The following is a 14,957-nucleotide window of genomic DNA, read 5'->3' on the forward strand; positions in this document are numbered from 1 at the left end:
TAGAATTAAGGCATGTTATTAAAGTTAATGATCAAACTGTTTTATAGTCCACCACAACATTTCTAAAATATCATGATTCCTTTCCCTAGACCTGGAACATCTTCCACTCAAATAGGAAGAGTCTAATGATCACTGTTTGAAGCTGCCCACTGAGTATATTAAAATAACACAACTTTACCCAACTGGTTCTCCAGTGCACCAGCTGTAAGCTGTTCTGCTCTGGCATTCGAAGTGTTTCTGAAGTGTTACCATGATCCCTTAAGCCACTCATTTGTCTTTGTCCACTGCTTGCTCGTTTGGCATCTCCCATTTTGCCATTTGTTTTCATTTTCCATTGGGTAATCCACAGGAATGGTGTGGCATTGAAAACAGGAACAAACACACAATGATCTACTGTCTTGTCACTTTCCATTTGGGTTTGTTTTCTCTCGCTTGCACACACCACTGGTCCATGCAGCCATCAATTTATGTTCAGCAAGCCACAGTGCTTTATTATGCTGCCATTGATTAAATGAGTGTCCAAAACAATATATTCTTCAAAAACAGATGGCAAAGCTTACAGCTTTCCATGAAATCCATCAACCTTAACATGAGAACCAGCTCTGAAGACTCTGTTACCATGGACCTTTGAAAAATGTACAGTAACAGCTATCCCTTTAACATGTTGATGTAAGTAAACAACAGGCTAATAATAATGTGACTAGAGGTGTGGAAAATGCCATTTAAGCCTGGTGCTCAAATGCCCTTTTAAAAATAATCTCTATTTCCCCTAAGTCCTTCAGCATATTTGCTTTACAATTAAAATGTGTGTGCTTTCTTATTCCTTTCCTTATGAATATTCCATTTTAAAAGCTATTTTTATCTGTTTGAGTGTCACAGTGAGTATAAACAGGAGGGGGCAAAGTAAACAGCAGAGAGGATGTTATCACCTTAAGCCTGAATCACAGTGGGTGTTTGCAGCACTCACTGTGCCTTGAAATCTGCATATTTAAAGCACACTGACCTATTTTTTTTCCATTTACAGTTACAAAACTTCAGTAAAACTGAAATGGTACCAAAACAGAAACTTTCCAATACAGGAAACACGTTACATCATTCTACAAAACAGAACCTTGCCTGCAGGTTAGTGTTTGCAGATGTTATGGTTTATTCACTTTTGGCTTTCTCTCTCTAAATACAAGGTCGTGCACAAATTCATTCAGAAGGATCCACGCAGGTCTGGTGATGACCTTGCTCATTACACCTCTAGTGGCGGGTCTCAGCCTGTCTGATGCGCGCGAGTTATAGAAAAAGCAAGAGAGGCAGTTTAGGTGTAAAAACGCTCAGGATGTACCTCCAGGTGCTGGGAGCAATAAGGGAACGTGTAGTAACAGCAACGATCATTACGTTCACGCTGTACCTGCTCAGTGGGAAAGGGGCTGGACGTGATGAGGCGTTTCCAGCATTAGCGACGCGTCGCTCACAGACATTTCTTGCGCTCCCTCCCAGCTGTTGGTTTGAAGCACCGGGTCGAGAGCAGTCCGCCTAGTAACTGCACCAGTTGGCGTTGGATGCATTAAAGGACAAAATCTCCACGTTTTTAATAAACGGCGTCAGAAATGGAAACATGAGCTCATGTTTCGATTGGTTTAACTGACCCCACTTCTTCAGCGACGACGAACTGGTGCGCCTTGGCACCGGAGCGCCAAACTTCAGCGACGAGCTGAGCACCAACTAAAAATCATCACACTGTAAGACTAAGAATGTTTCTGGGGACTATGTTTTATTATGTAAATGTATAATCACATTATAATTTCAGACGCGTTTGTGTTTTGCTCATTTTCGCTCCTCGCTACCGTGCCAATGCTGGAATGGCTTGTGATTCTGTGCATTGTGATCCTGGTGGTCCTAATCTGGCCGGGCTCCAAATACTTTGGCACCGAGAGCCAGCCGAGTGCTTTGCTTCAAGGACTAGGGATTTCACAAAAGGCAGCGAAGGACAAGACAGGGCTGTGCGTCTTAGACCGAGAGGGGAGCAGTGATGCCCAGACGGCCGTTACCGATAAGAGAGCACGCACCGTGGCACTAATCTGCAAACCGTCCGCGCTGGCCAACTATCTCCTGAAACACTGCAGGACTTTCAGTAATTACTCACCTTGTGTCGGTTGGACGTGGCGGGCCAGCGCCTTTCTCCAGAGTGTGTCCGAGGCTTGCTGGCCGTACGACAGTCCCGTCCAGTTCGTGCGGGACAACCTGCAGCTGAGTGATGATGGGCTGGTGGCCTTGGACTGGGCAGTGCCATCCTACCAGAAGCGACGCAGGACTTCCAGCCACTCCACCAGTCCGGTTCTTCTCATCATCCCAAACTCTTTTGGGAAGATCACTAGAAATGTGTTAAAGGTAAAACGTGAGTTCTTGATTATTCTTACAGACACTTCGCTGTATAAAACTGCCCTATTACAGAGGAAATAGTGCTTGAATAATAATAGACAAATTATGTTCATGCATGAACAGAAAGTCATACCAAAGATCAAGACAAGACGTGCAAAACAAGTCATTAAAGATTCTTGCTTTTACAAAGCTGCCTACTAAAGAGTGGGCACCCAATGACAAAACAATAGCTATGATTAAATTGATAACCCATATAAGGTTGGAAACAGTACAGACAGTACTTACAGACAGTAAAAGCATCATGATGCAGTTTCTGAATAATGATATATTTACAAAAACTATCTGTGCTGACAAGATGCATGTGAAGTTGTGTCAGGAACTTTGTAGCTGCTTCGTATCTTGAATCTGTGTTTCACATACAGTCAACAGGATGAAAATGATAGCAGCTGCATGAGACTGCTTTGAAACCTACTGTAAAGTGCATAGCACTGTTTGTTTTCACTGTCTACTAACATTATTTACGGATTACACTTGGACGGAAACTTGAACTTGCATTTCCAATACAAAGTAATACTTATAATAAAAACAGTGGAATAAATGATGGTCAGTGATCATAAATGTGCAAAATATATATCTAATCTGTGGTCAAACCAATGTGCTTTGTACCAAGATATTAGGATATCAGATATTCAGTTTAAAGGAGATGTGGGAGGTCACTAGTTCAAATCAACAATGTCCATTTGAGCAAAGGAAATCAACTGAGCTGAAGCCATGGCAGTCAGCAGAAAAAAGTCTAGCGGTAAAAAGAGCAGATGTGGAGGCAGCACCAGCCTTTCAACTGCACTTTCAATGCACTCACTGAAGTAATTGACTGAGGGATTACAAAGCATTGCTTGACTTGAGAGGCCTGGGGAAGTGCAGCACTGCTCCACATGAATGCCTATTGGCTCTTGCACCACTCTGGGCACCTGTCATCATGCTAGGTCATTTCATTTTACAGTCTTACCTCTGTGTGCAAATCTGTCACAGGCTGTCACAGGCTTACCGTATTTTGACAAAACCAAATGTGTTTGACATTAATCTAGAGTGAATAGTGTCAATGTAATAAAAAAATAGAGACGAGAAATGAAAAGAAACAAAAATAGAATAGTGTTAAAATATTCTAAACATGGAAACTAAGTTTTACTCCAGGGAAAAGCAAAATAAAAGAGATGAAAATTAACTGTTATATTTAGACAGATTTGTGCTGCATGTTTTTCTTTTTGGAGGTGTGGGAGGCATCATAAGAGTACAGAGTATTTGTGATGCTGTCAGGCAGTTATGCCTGGGAGGGCTGGAAGCTGAGGCACCACAAGGGATGTACACCAATTAAAATTGCTCCTGTCACTGTGAGATTCACTGTGCATGAACTAGTTTGCGTAAGTGAGAGAGAGAGAGAGATATATAAAGAGCTCATGTTTGCATTGGCACATACGCACGCGTACACACACGCACACACACGCGCCTAAATTTGCGACAGTAAAAAAAAAACACAGGGAAGAAAATGTAGCTTGTTTTTGGAGTACGTGGGTTTCCAGTCCCTGTCTCTTTTTTACACAGCAGGACTCATGAATTTTTGATTGAGCCCTCACCTTTTAAATCATTAAACATTTCGTTATTACCCAATTCACTGTATAAGTGTCTGTATAAGTCAGTCTGCTGTTTAATTGCTTAGTTAAATGTTTGTATTGAATTGCATTAGCAAATACATTTTCCATTGATCTCTCGTTTTTTTTATTTTTTATAATCACCTCTGTACCTCATCCATATATTATTTTACATTTAAAGCAGTAGCTGGACATTACGGGAAAATGCCTGTAATTAGAAAAGAAGACCAATACTGCTCTTGTATATATGTATATATACCTGAGGCAAAAACAAACCTATCACCAGTTACCTTAGTTTAGCATAGTGGAGAAAAAGGGGCAAACAGCTACATATTCCAGCTAACTAACACTCTCCAGTTAACTTGTTCTTTCTTCTTTATGTTTTTTAAATCAAACAAAAAACTGGATATTCTGCTTTTATACAGGAGGTTTGCATCAGATTATTTATTGGCCTGATACTGTGACCCAGAGTCTTCTTGTCACTTGCTCTATCCAGCAAAGAGGTAGTCCAGCTCCTTGTAAAAATAGGAAGTCAGTTTTTGTCCTAAGCCATGCTAACAGGCTGCTGCAGCAGCTTCGTATTTACAATGGGACAGTGTGAACAGTATCATTCTTCTCATACATATTGGCAGAAAAGAAAATGTTGGGATGAGCCAATATTCAGTCCAACACACTGGACTATTTAGACCAATGTGCTGCCTTAAATGTTTACGTAACCAGTACCATCCATCATATTTTCCTGACAGAGCAAATAGTTTGTAAACAGTTTCACCATAATTTTCTGACACAGTTACAGTAAGTTTTGCTTTTGGCACTCACTTGTCATGCCTTATAGAAGTGGGGTATGATATAATCTGGTCATTATTTCTAATTTACCTTTCAGCATTTAAGTAATTGTTTTTCAGACCATTCTTTTCACTTTCTTATTGCTGAGAGAGCAGCTTTGGAATTTTCCAAATTTCTTGTGGCTTGAGGTAATAGCTTAACACTTGTGCAATAAAAGTTTTACCATTAACAGTCATAATTAGATAAGTGAGGGAGATAATGGTAGCAGAAAAACGTCATCACTCCCATTTTTGGAAATTTCTTATTACAAGCTGTTACAAACATATGACCTATCACAGCCGATGTACTGGTGTTTCTAACTACCAAGCAAACTCTTCAACAAATTCTCATTACCATGTCAGAGTTTGTACTGGGAAACAAGTGAATCGGACATTTCAGTAAATCTGTTTTTTCTGTCCTCTCCATCTCTTTGTGGGTTTTACAGCATGGTGAAGAATGACTGTAGCCAACAGATTCTGTAGTATTGAGACAATGATCATATTTTTTTACTGTTACCTCTTGGCTTTTACAGTCTGTGTGTAACGAGCTGATCTTTAGCTTTGAAACACTCATTTGATGAACATTGTAGGAGCTGTGGTCTGTATGTGTCCTGACGTACCATTCAAAAACTGGTGGAAGTGTGTATGGTGGACACTGGGGAAACAAAAGTTATTCCCTGACACTCAGCAAAATGCTAATTTGTGCTCTTTCCAACATAAGTGCCTTGCCCTACTAACATTATGCAAACTGCCCATCTGAATTTGGCAGCCTTTCTGTCTGTGACTCAAGGGGGTTGCTGTTTTTCTTTGCTAAAATGACAAGATATTAAAATTTCATAACCCAGTACATGATGATTTATCTTAGAATATGCACAAAAAATCCCTATTTATGCTGTTTCCTTTTCATGAAAATCTGCATTAGGAGACCGGTTTCACTTTACAACAGAATCAATGCCACAAACGGTCTATGAAAAAAAAAAACATTTTAATGGCAGCTTTTGGAACAGGAGATAGCTTGAAAATATATTTTTATTGTCTTTATCGTCAGTAATTTACAGCTAATATCTCCTTTAAATGCATGCCTGTGGTACTACACACTTTAAAGTTTTGCCAACTGCAACACTGCAATTCTGCCGCTGAGGTTTGTTTGACATTAGAGATTGTCTAACAGAAATAGTTCACATTATTCAAAATACTATCAAGGAAATACTGTTGAGGACTTTTACTTACATTTGTCATGGTTTCAGTACAGGGGGGAGAGGATTGTTGTATCTTTTCTGTGTGTGTTTCTATGAGAGAACTGAAGTGTTGTCCAGTGTCTGGAGTTTTTGCTCAAGGAATCTGTCACTGAGCTGACAGTTTGTCAGCTCTAGCAGAAAATTGCTGTGGTAGGTGATGTTTGACATAACTGTTTCAAAACAAAATCAAATGCTCACTAGAACCCATGTGTGCAGATATGATCACAATCAAGTTACATGACTTTTGTTGTAATTCATATGAAAAATAATACATTCTCATTATGGAATAGGTCACAACTAGTGTTTCGTCTAAGTTGTATCTGTCTATGCAAAGTACAGTGAGCTTGGCAAAATCTTAATTAATAATTTATAAGATTGTCTAAGAATATTCTCCTTCTGTTCTTCTGATACAGTCTTTGGAAGTGCAGTGAAGTGAAGGGCAGCATGGAAGTGCAATGGTTAGCACTGTTGCCTCACAGCAACTAGGCTCCAGGTTCCAAGGCCTCCAAGACCTTTCTGTGTGCCTGTTCTCCCTTTGTCTGTGTGGGTTTTCTCCAGGTACTCCACAGTCCAAACATACAGGTTGGGGTTAGGTTAATTAGTGACTCTAAATTGCAATAGCAATAATGGAGAGCCGTTGTTCAAATATCAGTCATTGTGCCTGTTTTGCTGCATGATTCACACATTGTATCAATTTTGTTGTGCAGCTGTATTCATTTCTGAGAGGGCGAAAGCACATCCCCTCAGTTCATCTAATTCAATCTCAACCACAACATTCATCACACAGCCCTAGTTTTCATAATGCAATTCAATCGTGAAAAATGTAACCATGCATCTCAATATTGTTGGGAATTAAACTGAATTCAAGTGATTTATAATCATTTGAAACAGCTCTTCCTTTCCTCTCATATTGCTATTCTGGTGTATAAGCTCTGCTCAGAGCTTTCTTGACATTACCTAGTCACATACTTTTCCAAGTAATTCAATTTTACATGCATACTGTGGACATTCAGAATTTGCCAAAAATGCTACTGCAGTCATTCTTGGTTGATAAATATTTAATGCAGCAATTCTGCAGCTCTGCTTGTATTCCACTAGGATTTCTGCACATAAAAACAAAACTCATCAAAATTCATTCAAAACCTGAGTTTGCAGGTTCACACAAGCAGCTACAGCTCCATCATTGTTTCTGACCACAAACTGACCTCTACTCCTCATGTGCAGAGGTGAAAGAGTGACACTCCAAATTTAGAGGGAAGACTAATCCTCTCCTTGTGTTTCCAGACACTGTTATGGATCATTTATTTTAAGGGTAATATCCAGAGCCTAGACTGAAACAATCTCTCATTTTGATTCCTTCTCTGCACTGAGAGCTTTTCAGTGCAATTTATATATTTGCTTGTCACTTTCTGTTCTGCTCCAAATCAAAACTTTCCAGAATTAAGTTACATTATTTTTTCCATGCTTTCTCAGCTGTTCAGAAATAGTTAAAGCCTGGAGATAAAGTTGCATGTAATTCAGATGTATAGTAAAAATGTTAACAGGGCAATGGAGTAAAATCTGGAGTAGTCTAAGAGCAGGGTTTAAAAGCACAGTAAAAGGGAGTAAGACTTAATCCTGTAGTTTTTCACTTTCCCACACAACTGGTTAATTCTTTTTCCATGCAATAAAAAGTAGCACCATGCATGTTGAGGTGTTGCAAAGACTTTCATGGGAACAAAATAGGAACTGTGAGGCATTTTTTAAAACTGTTAGTGTTCCAAGTAATTTGACCATGAGGATTATTCAAAGAACACACACAACAGGATTTCTTAATGTATACAAAGTATATGTAAACTACACTACACAGAATAGCAACCATTTCATGTCCTTTTTCTGTAGTTAGTCAATGGATTAGTAAACATGTTTAATTCAAAAGAGATACAGCATCATTCAAAATATAGAATTCTCAGAAAATCCTGTTTTTCTATCCCTTCTCTCTACAGTTGTGTGAGACAGCACTGTCCCACGGCTACCTTCCAGCAGTTTTCAACCGCCGCAGCCACAATGGCACCCCACTTACCACTGTCAAACTGCAGCAGTTTGGGGACCCAGCTGATCTGCGTGAGGCTGTGCGCTACATTCGCTACCGGCAGCCTGCAGGAAAACTGTATGCAGTCAGCGAGAGCACTGGGTCAGGCCTTCTCCTGTCTTACCTGGGGGAGTGTGGATCGTCGAGCTACATGACGGCGGCCGTCTGCCTGTCGCCTGTGTTTCGCTGCCAGAGCTGGTTTGAGAATGGCTTGTGCTGGCCCCTGCAGTGGGCGTTGGTGTTGTACCAGAAGATATGTCTCAGCAGGTATGGAGGAATGGAAAAAAGCTAAAGAGGAAGAGAAACATGGAGGCAGCGAATTAGTTTTAGAGAAATGCAGAACGAAACCAGAAAAATTCAGATGAACACTACTTTTTTGGTTTTTAAAGGATAATTTTTATTATTTCCAGTTGAGCAGTTTAGACCAACATTTCTAATGGTTATGATAACATTGTTTGTCTCTAAAGTAATTACTGAGAAATGGGACCACAATGACATTGCTCCAACAAAGTCTGGCATGCCAAAAAAGAGCCGTGATTGCCTCAGACAGATAGTAAATTTAGTTAAAACCACATGTGATAGCAATGTAAGGACAAGTGCAGCAGAAAAAGAAGGTCCTTTTCTTATGGAACAAAGCACATTTGTTTAAATAAGCATAAAGAGCTTTGGAGAAAATGATTAAAGAAGACAGTTTAAAGCTGTTCCATTAATCATTCCTTAAAGAAACATAAGAAAAATAAACTTAAACAGGAAAACTGCATTTTCAGTCCATTAAAATGGAGTGTTAAAAGGTTGTAAGAATAGGATGTAAGTACTCACTACCGATTTATTGAGCTGGCACAGACAGTTAAAGAAACAATCAAGTTACTGTAGCAACAGATGGCCCACTCAGTTTCAAGTCATTGATTCTGAGTGACATCGTGACCCAGGTGAAGATTCTCAAATCAATGCCAGGAAGGTTTATGAGGCCCCTGCAACTCTTCAAGGTTGATTTACTGATTTTCTATTGTTGTCTCTGTTTACATGTGTCTGTGTGTGTGTATTGCATTTTGTCTATGTGTGTGTGTGTGTGTGTGTGTATATACAGGTACAGGACAGTGCTTGGTGAGACCATACAGACAGACACCCTATTTTCTAGCTGTTCTTTGCGTGGCCTGGAGGAGGCACTGTTCTGTCAGACTGGAAATGCAGGCTCTGCAGCAGCAGCAACATTGACCAGCTGTAACAGCAATACGTCTGGTGCCTGGGATGCTTACTGGGAACGCAACGAACCTTTAAGAGATGTGGATGAAGTAGCTATTCCTGTTCTGAGCGTGTGCGCTCAGGATGACCCTGTCCGCGGTCACACCCAATCCACCATACCCTTGGAACTTTTTGAGACAAACCCACATTTTTTTCTCCTCCTAACTGACCGTGGAGGTCACTGTGGTTTCTCCACCCAGCTTGAGGGGAGTGCCGCTGGTGCATTTGGTGAAGTCAGTTCCGCAACTGCACCAAATAATGGTATGGAGAGTCATGGGACCAACTGGAGCCACAAAGCTCTGCTGGAATTCTTCAGGGCGACAACAGACTTCTTCGCTGCTGAGGAGAGAGCAAAGCAGCTCGCTGCAAGGAGGAGGGGTCTGGGAGGAGGTGCAGGAGGGAGGGTTTTCCGCCACCGCAGCGTAAGTACATGTAAAAGGGTGCCAGCGTGTTCCCATCATATCCATGCCATTTACAATTGGCAGAGGTCCTATACGCGATAGGAAGCTTAATGAGATGGACTACACTGATGAAATGAGTGCTCAGGTTGATGTGAGCTATATTAAGCCCCTGCAGCTCAATGTAATTTGGCTATATAAAGAAAGAAAACTACTGCACTGTGTTATACTAAAACTGCCTGTGTGACACTCAGTTATAGTTTTAAGATAGTCAAAACTATGTGGGTGCTGAAGTGGTAAGATACTGAAATCATGCAGTACTTCTGAGCATGAGAAAGTGTTTGTTGTTCTCACACTGAGCCATAAAACACTAAAATAGAAAAAAAGATTATGAGGCAACAAGCTTGCAGTTCACAAACTCTCAAGACTATGGTTATACATTTTTTTCTAGACTGATTCAAGTCTCTTCACTGCCAACTGTTAAAAACTGAAGGTTTTTTTGTCATAGTTTCCTTGAGACAAAAATAGATTTATTAGTTCATCTGCCTCACGTTTTACAGTTTGCCACATTTACAGCTGCATTTGAATATTTTGCAATCACAACTTCATGATCACATGGGATTTTTGAAACCTTGCTGTACTGTCTTGATGTTATTTTGTTCTTCTCTATCTAATGAATTATTACTGTACATGTTCAAGACAGTTTACTGTGTAAATTATTATTGAATGTTTTCTTTTCTGGAAAATGTCCACGGGTGCCCAGACCAGAAGAACTTATATGCAGCTCCCACACAGCTTTCAAGGAATGTCTGTGTTATGATATTTTAAGGAGTTGGGTGTCTGGGAGCACTTTGTGATTTTTCACTCTCACCACTGAAACTCCGAGCTCCAAGGTTTCCCTGGGCCAGCTGCTCAGGATCTGGATACGATGTGAAGGCAGCATGAGCAAAGAAAAGCCAGGGTTCAGAGAAGTGAGAAGTCAGTACACAAAGCTATGAAGCACTGTTTGTCTGCTGATGTTTTTCTTGTATTGTTCTGTAAACATGCTGAATACATGTTAAATGTGTTATGTGATAGAGTTAAAAACAAAAAAATAAAACAATACATTTTATCAGGGTTATTGTTCCACTACATTGTGTAAATTCCATATTAACACCAACATGCTGCATAAAATATCTAATTACCATTTTCTAATTATCTTTTAATCATGTTTATTTCTAAAGCACATCACACTGAAGTTGTGATCACGTCAAACCCTTGCTGGCTCAGTGCTCACAGACACTCCCTGTTATAGCACAGTCATTGCATGCCATGTGTGTGTTTCTGTGTGTGTATGAGGCATGAGGCATTCACTGCTGTGTTTGTCCGCCCACTGAGCCTTATCCACTCAGACAGCTGGAACACAGCAGTGTACACAAAGACACACACAAAATGTGTGCCGGCAGACACGCTGTCAACATGCATCCTCGCTATCTCTCTCCCTCTCTTCCACACACACATAAACAGCCACACACAGAAATACTCACGCATGCATAAACGCACCCAGATGTGCAAACAGGTTGTCACATACAAGCAGGATGTTCATGAGGTAAATAAACATTCATGTTCTCAAACATAACAAAAACAAAACAAAACCTGCCTTTGACACACACATACAATGACAGTCACAGGTACATTATATTATTATTTTTATTATTAATTCTGCCCATATTTTCAGTCTAGGGCTCAATCCGATATCTTTTTCATCTTAAGTGATTCCCTTTAATTTTCAGATTTTCAGTCAAATACATATCAAAAGAGTTACACTTTAGACCATACGTGGCTGGAACCTGACCAGGTTTATTGCTGATGAGTGACTGACATGCCAAAAAAACTAGCCAAATATACCACCAGAGTGACAGATGTGTATCAGTTTAAAGCAGCAGAGTTTCAGGCATTGTAGAGACACGGGCACAAAAATGCAAACAGTGTGACAAATGTGGATGGGCATCCTTCTCATTGTGTACAAATTGCAGTTGCATTCAAGTTTTGTTCATATTAAAGATTTCTGTGTGCTTTCTAAAGCATTTTAAATATTACATTCAATTAACTACTGTATACTGTTGATAAGCAAAGCTGATGGTATAGAGCCTGGTGTCATAAATTCTGTGCTTTCTCTTGTCAATGGTCTTACAAACATAACATACACCACATGTTTACTTTACTAGCTTGTATACAATTTGACCAGTGTATCTTATCTACTTATTAAAAATATACAAAACAATATTCTTGTCTTTTATTCCTTTTTAAGTTTTTGCACTGAATTCCCTTTTTGGCTCTCTATTGGGAAACATTAACCTCTGTTTAGAAAAGTCTGTGATGCTTTATTTCTGGAAATAGAACTGGGCAGCAAATACGCAAATACTGTAAAACAGTGTACACACAAGGGGCGCCATGCAAAAAATAAATAAACAAAAAAAAAAACCTTTGTTGACATTAAGCCTTATAATTTATGACCAAAAGTACATACTGTTACCACACAATAAACACTGGCTTTCATCGGCCTCTAGCATATTAAGCCACTGAGATTGAATTGCCCTTTTCCACTTTGCTTATTCAATTCAGACTCACTAGGCTGCCTCGATGATCAGACAGTGATTTCATTAAAATGACAGACATCTAATTAACAAAGAACCTGAATTTCCCATCACTTTGATTATATTAAATCACTGGCTCTCTAAAGTGAACACAGGCTGTTAGAGATTTGTTGAAGTGGGACAAAAACAAAGGTTTGTATAATCTCATACATCTACAATGGTAACTGCATTATAATCGTAATCTAGTACAATACTATACAAAATACTGCGTGTTAAAGCAAGACTGCGTATTTTTTGCTTATTCTGAGTTAATTCAGTAAACAATACATAGATTTGTTTCAAGAAAATTCACTTTTGGGGAAAACATACCAGTTCAGCTTCTCTATAAAAGTAACAGTTTAATTGTGTTTTAAAGGGTTTTTGTAGGTGAGGTTTATATTTTTGTTGATCTGGTCAGCTCACCTTCTATCGTCCAGAGAAACTGTCCCTTTCGCTGGCTCTTTCTTCAGCTCCAGCTTTGCTGTCGTCTCTTTGTGTTCAGCATCTTCTCTTGTTAACAGGGGAAACAAAATGATTGGGTGCCCTCGTGTCACTGAGTGAAGCAAACAGCAGTAAAAGTGGTAGTGGAGATGGTTCAGCCTAGATGTGACCTAGCTTACCTGGCTGTGCAACCGCTCTGGCTTGAGGTTAATTACTGATTTATCTGTAGGTTTAATGGCTCAGTGGAAATAGAAAGAACTTTGTTGAAGAAGTTATTTGCCAACACATCGTGTTTCATCGATCTGAAGTGTCGCATTTCTAAATACAGCGTATGCTAACGATGACACAAACACAGAGCTAATACCGCGCACACCTGAGGACCAGGTGAGCACCTGGGCGTCGCGTGTCTGCACTGGAGGCGTTCATGGACCACAGCGAGTGTAGGTCACCGGAGTTTTGAAAGCGCTCAGAGTCCAATACTTAATGATTTCAAGATACCAAGGTCTCAAATCCCTAGAGCCTCCCCTGTTTTGCATAAAATAGCTACACTGTTAGAGATTTAGCAGAGTGACTTTAGAGATAATTTTGCTCAAAGTATTACGTTATCTGAGTGTCTGAATAAAGAGCCAAGAAAACTAAATGTGATCAGCTAGAACCTAGCAACCAGGAGGCCAACAAAAACACGAAACAGATGTTTAGGTTTGGGTCAGTGACACTGTAATTGTACTTGGTTTGGATGGAAACCAACAAATGAGGAGCACGAGTGTGTCTTTGGTGGCCCTCTATCCAAAAGAGTTATACTGGGCCTCTTGTCTATCTGGTGTTTATATATGTGTACAAGTTAAATAAAGCGTCATGAACAAATAGTCTTTTGTCACAGAAATTTTTGTGTAATATGGTTTGTGTCTGTTGTATCTGAGGTTCATGGATTAGTGTGCCAAGGTAAAATGTATCTACCGTAGTATATACATCATGTGTGTTTGTTAACTCTGTGACATGGTGGCTCTTGGCTTTAAAGATCAGTGTAAATACAGATTTTCTAAATGTGATTACACAGCCAGCCTGAGACTGATGAGCCAACTGGGCTGAAATGGTTCACTGGTTGAATCAGAAAACCTTCAGCTTTATTACTTTTTAGTGCAAAAGTAAAAATGTATGTCTTTATGGTTAAAAATAACATTGCATATGCTGTATCACAGGTTTTCCTTTTAGAATTGTTGTTTTAGCCAGGCATTCATTTTGTGTTTGCTTGGGATCGATTTTCTCTTTGATATTTTTAGTTTTTTACTCTTAAACAAGTACTTAGTATTGCATCTATGGAAAAATGAAAAATCTACAACATACACAATAGGAGAACTTCTGCAAATATATCTTTTAATCAGGAGCTCCATCTTCTGGATGTTCTGAGGTAAATCGTGGAAGTGTCAAAGCAACTACAGCAGTTTTGTGTTTTTTGAGTCTTTAAATAAAATGATGGAAACACTGTACTTCAAGTTTAAGTAGCATTTAATATTCAGCATATATTTTATAACACACTTCAAGGAACTTGTACTCAAATATATCAGTAGTTCAAGTTACAACTCCTCCTTTTAAGACATATTTTATATGATTACAAATTTATTTTACTATTTTACTCTTATTGTTCATTATCTGTTTATACACCAAACTGCATTTTTGGGTGTCCACATGAGGAGTTATAGTTGTTGACAAATGTACATATTTATATACTGCTTGTAAATCTTAAATATGGGTACCTAAACTAAATTGCTGCTGCACTGGTCCAGATTTGGCATAATTTATTCTCACTCATCTCAGATTATGAAGATAATAGGGTGCAGGACATGTAACCACTACAGTGTACTGAGTTGCATCATTAATCACTGCAGCATTACATCCATTACCATTGAAACAGGTCTGCCTGCTTGGGCCCTGAACCTGCTTGTCCAACCAAATGTCATTTGATGTGGCCACTGAGACCTGCTCCTCCACTGCAGGCCAGCAGATGGCAGCATCAACACATTTTTGGTCTCAGTGTTCCACACACCCTCTTCTACACGGCTTGACTCTGCTATGACAGGCACCATGACGCAGCCATATCTGCTTTTGGCTTGG

The 14,957-nt window shown here is 39.6% G+C and overlaps 1 protein-coding gene across 1 annotated transcript; it reads left to right on the plus strand.

The window, feature by feature from the left end:
• The first annotated feature begins 1,229 nt into the window (after window positions 1-1,229).
• abhd15a (abhydrolase domain containing 15a) lies at window positions 1,230-12,054 on the plus strand. The gene is made up of 3 exons (XM_026328578.2): window positions 1,230-2,379; window positions 8,064-8,416; window positions 9,237-12,054. The coding sequence occupies exons 1-3, from the start codon at window positions 1,774-1,776 to the stop codon at window positions 9,892-9,894; spliced, it is 1,617 nt and encodes a 538-aa protein (XP_026184363.1). The 5' UTR covers window positions 1,230-1,773; the 3' UTR covers window positions 9,895-12,054.
• The last annotated feature ends 2,903 nt before the right edge of the window (window positions 12,055-14,957 follow it).

This window comes from Mastacembelus armatus, chromosome 13 (genome assembly GCF_900324485.2).
Source record: "Mastacembelus armatus chromosome 13, fMasArm1.2, whole genome shotgun sequence".
NCBI lineage: Eukaryota > Metazoa > Chordata > Actinopteri > Synbranchiformes > Mastacembelidae > Mastacembelus > Mastacembelus armatus.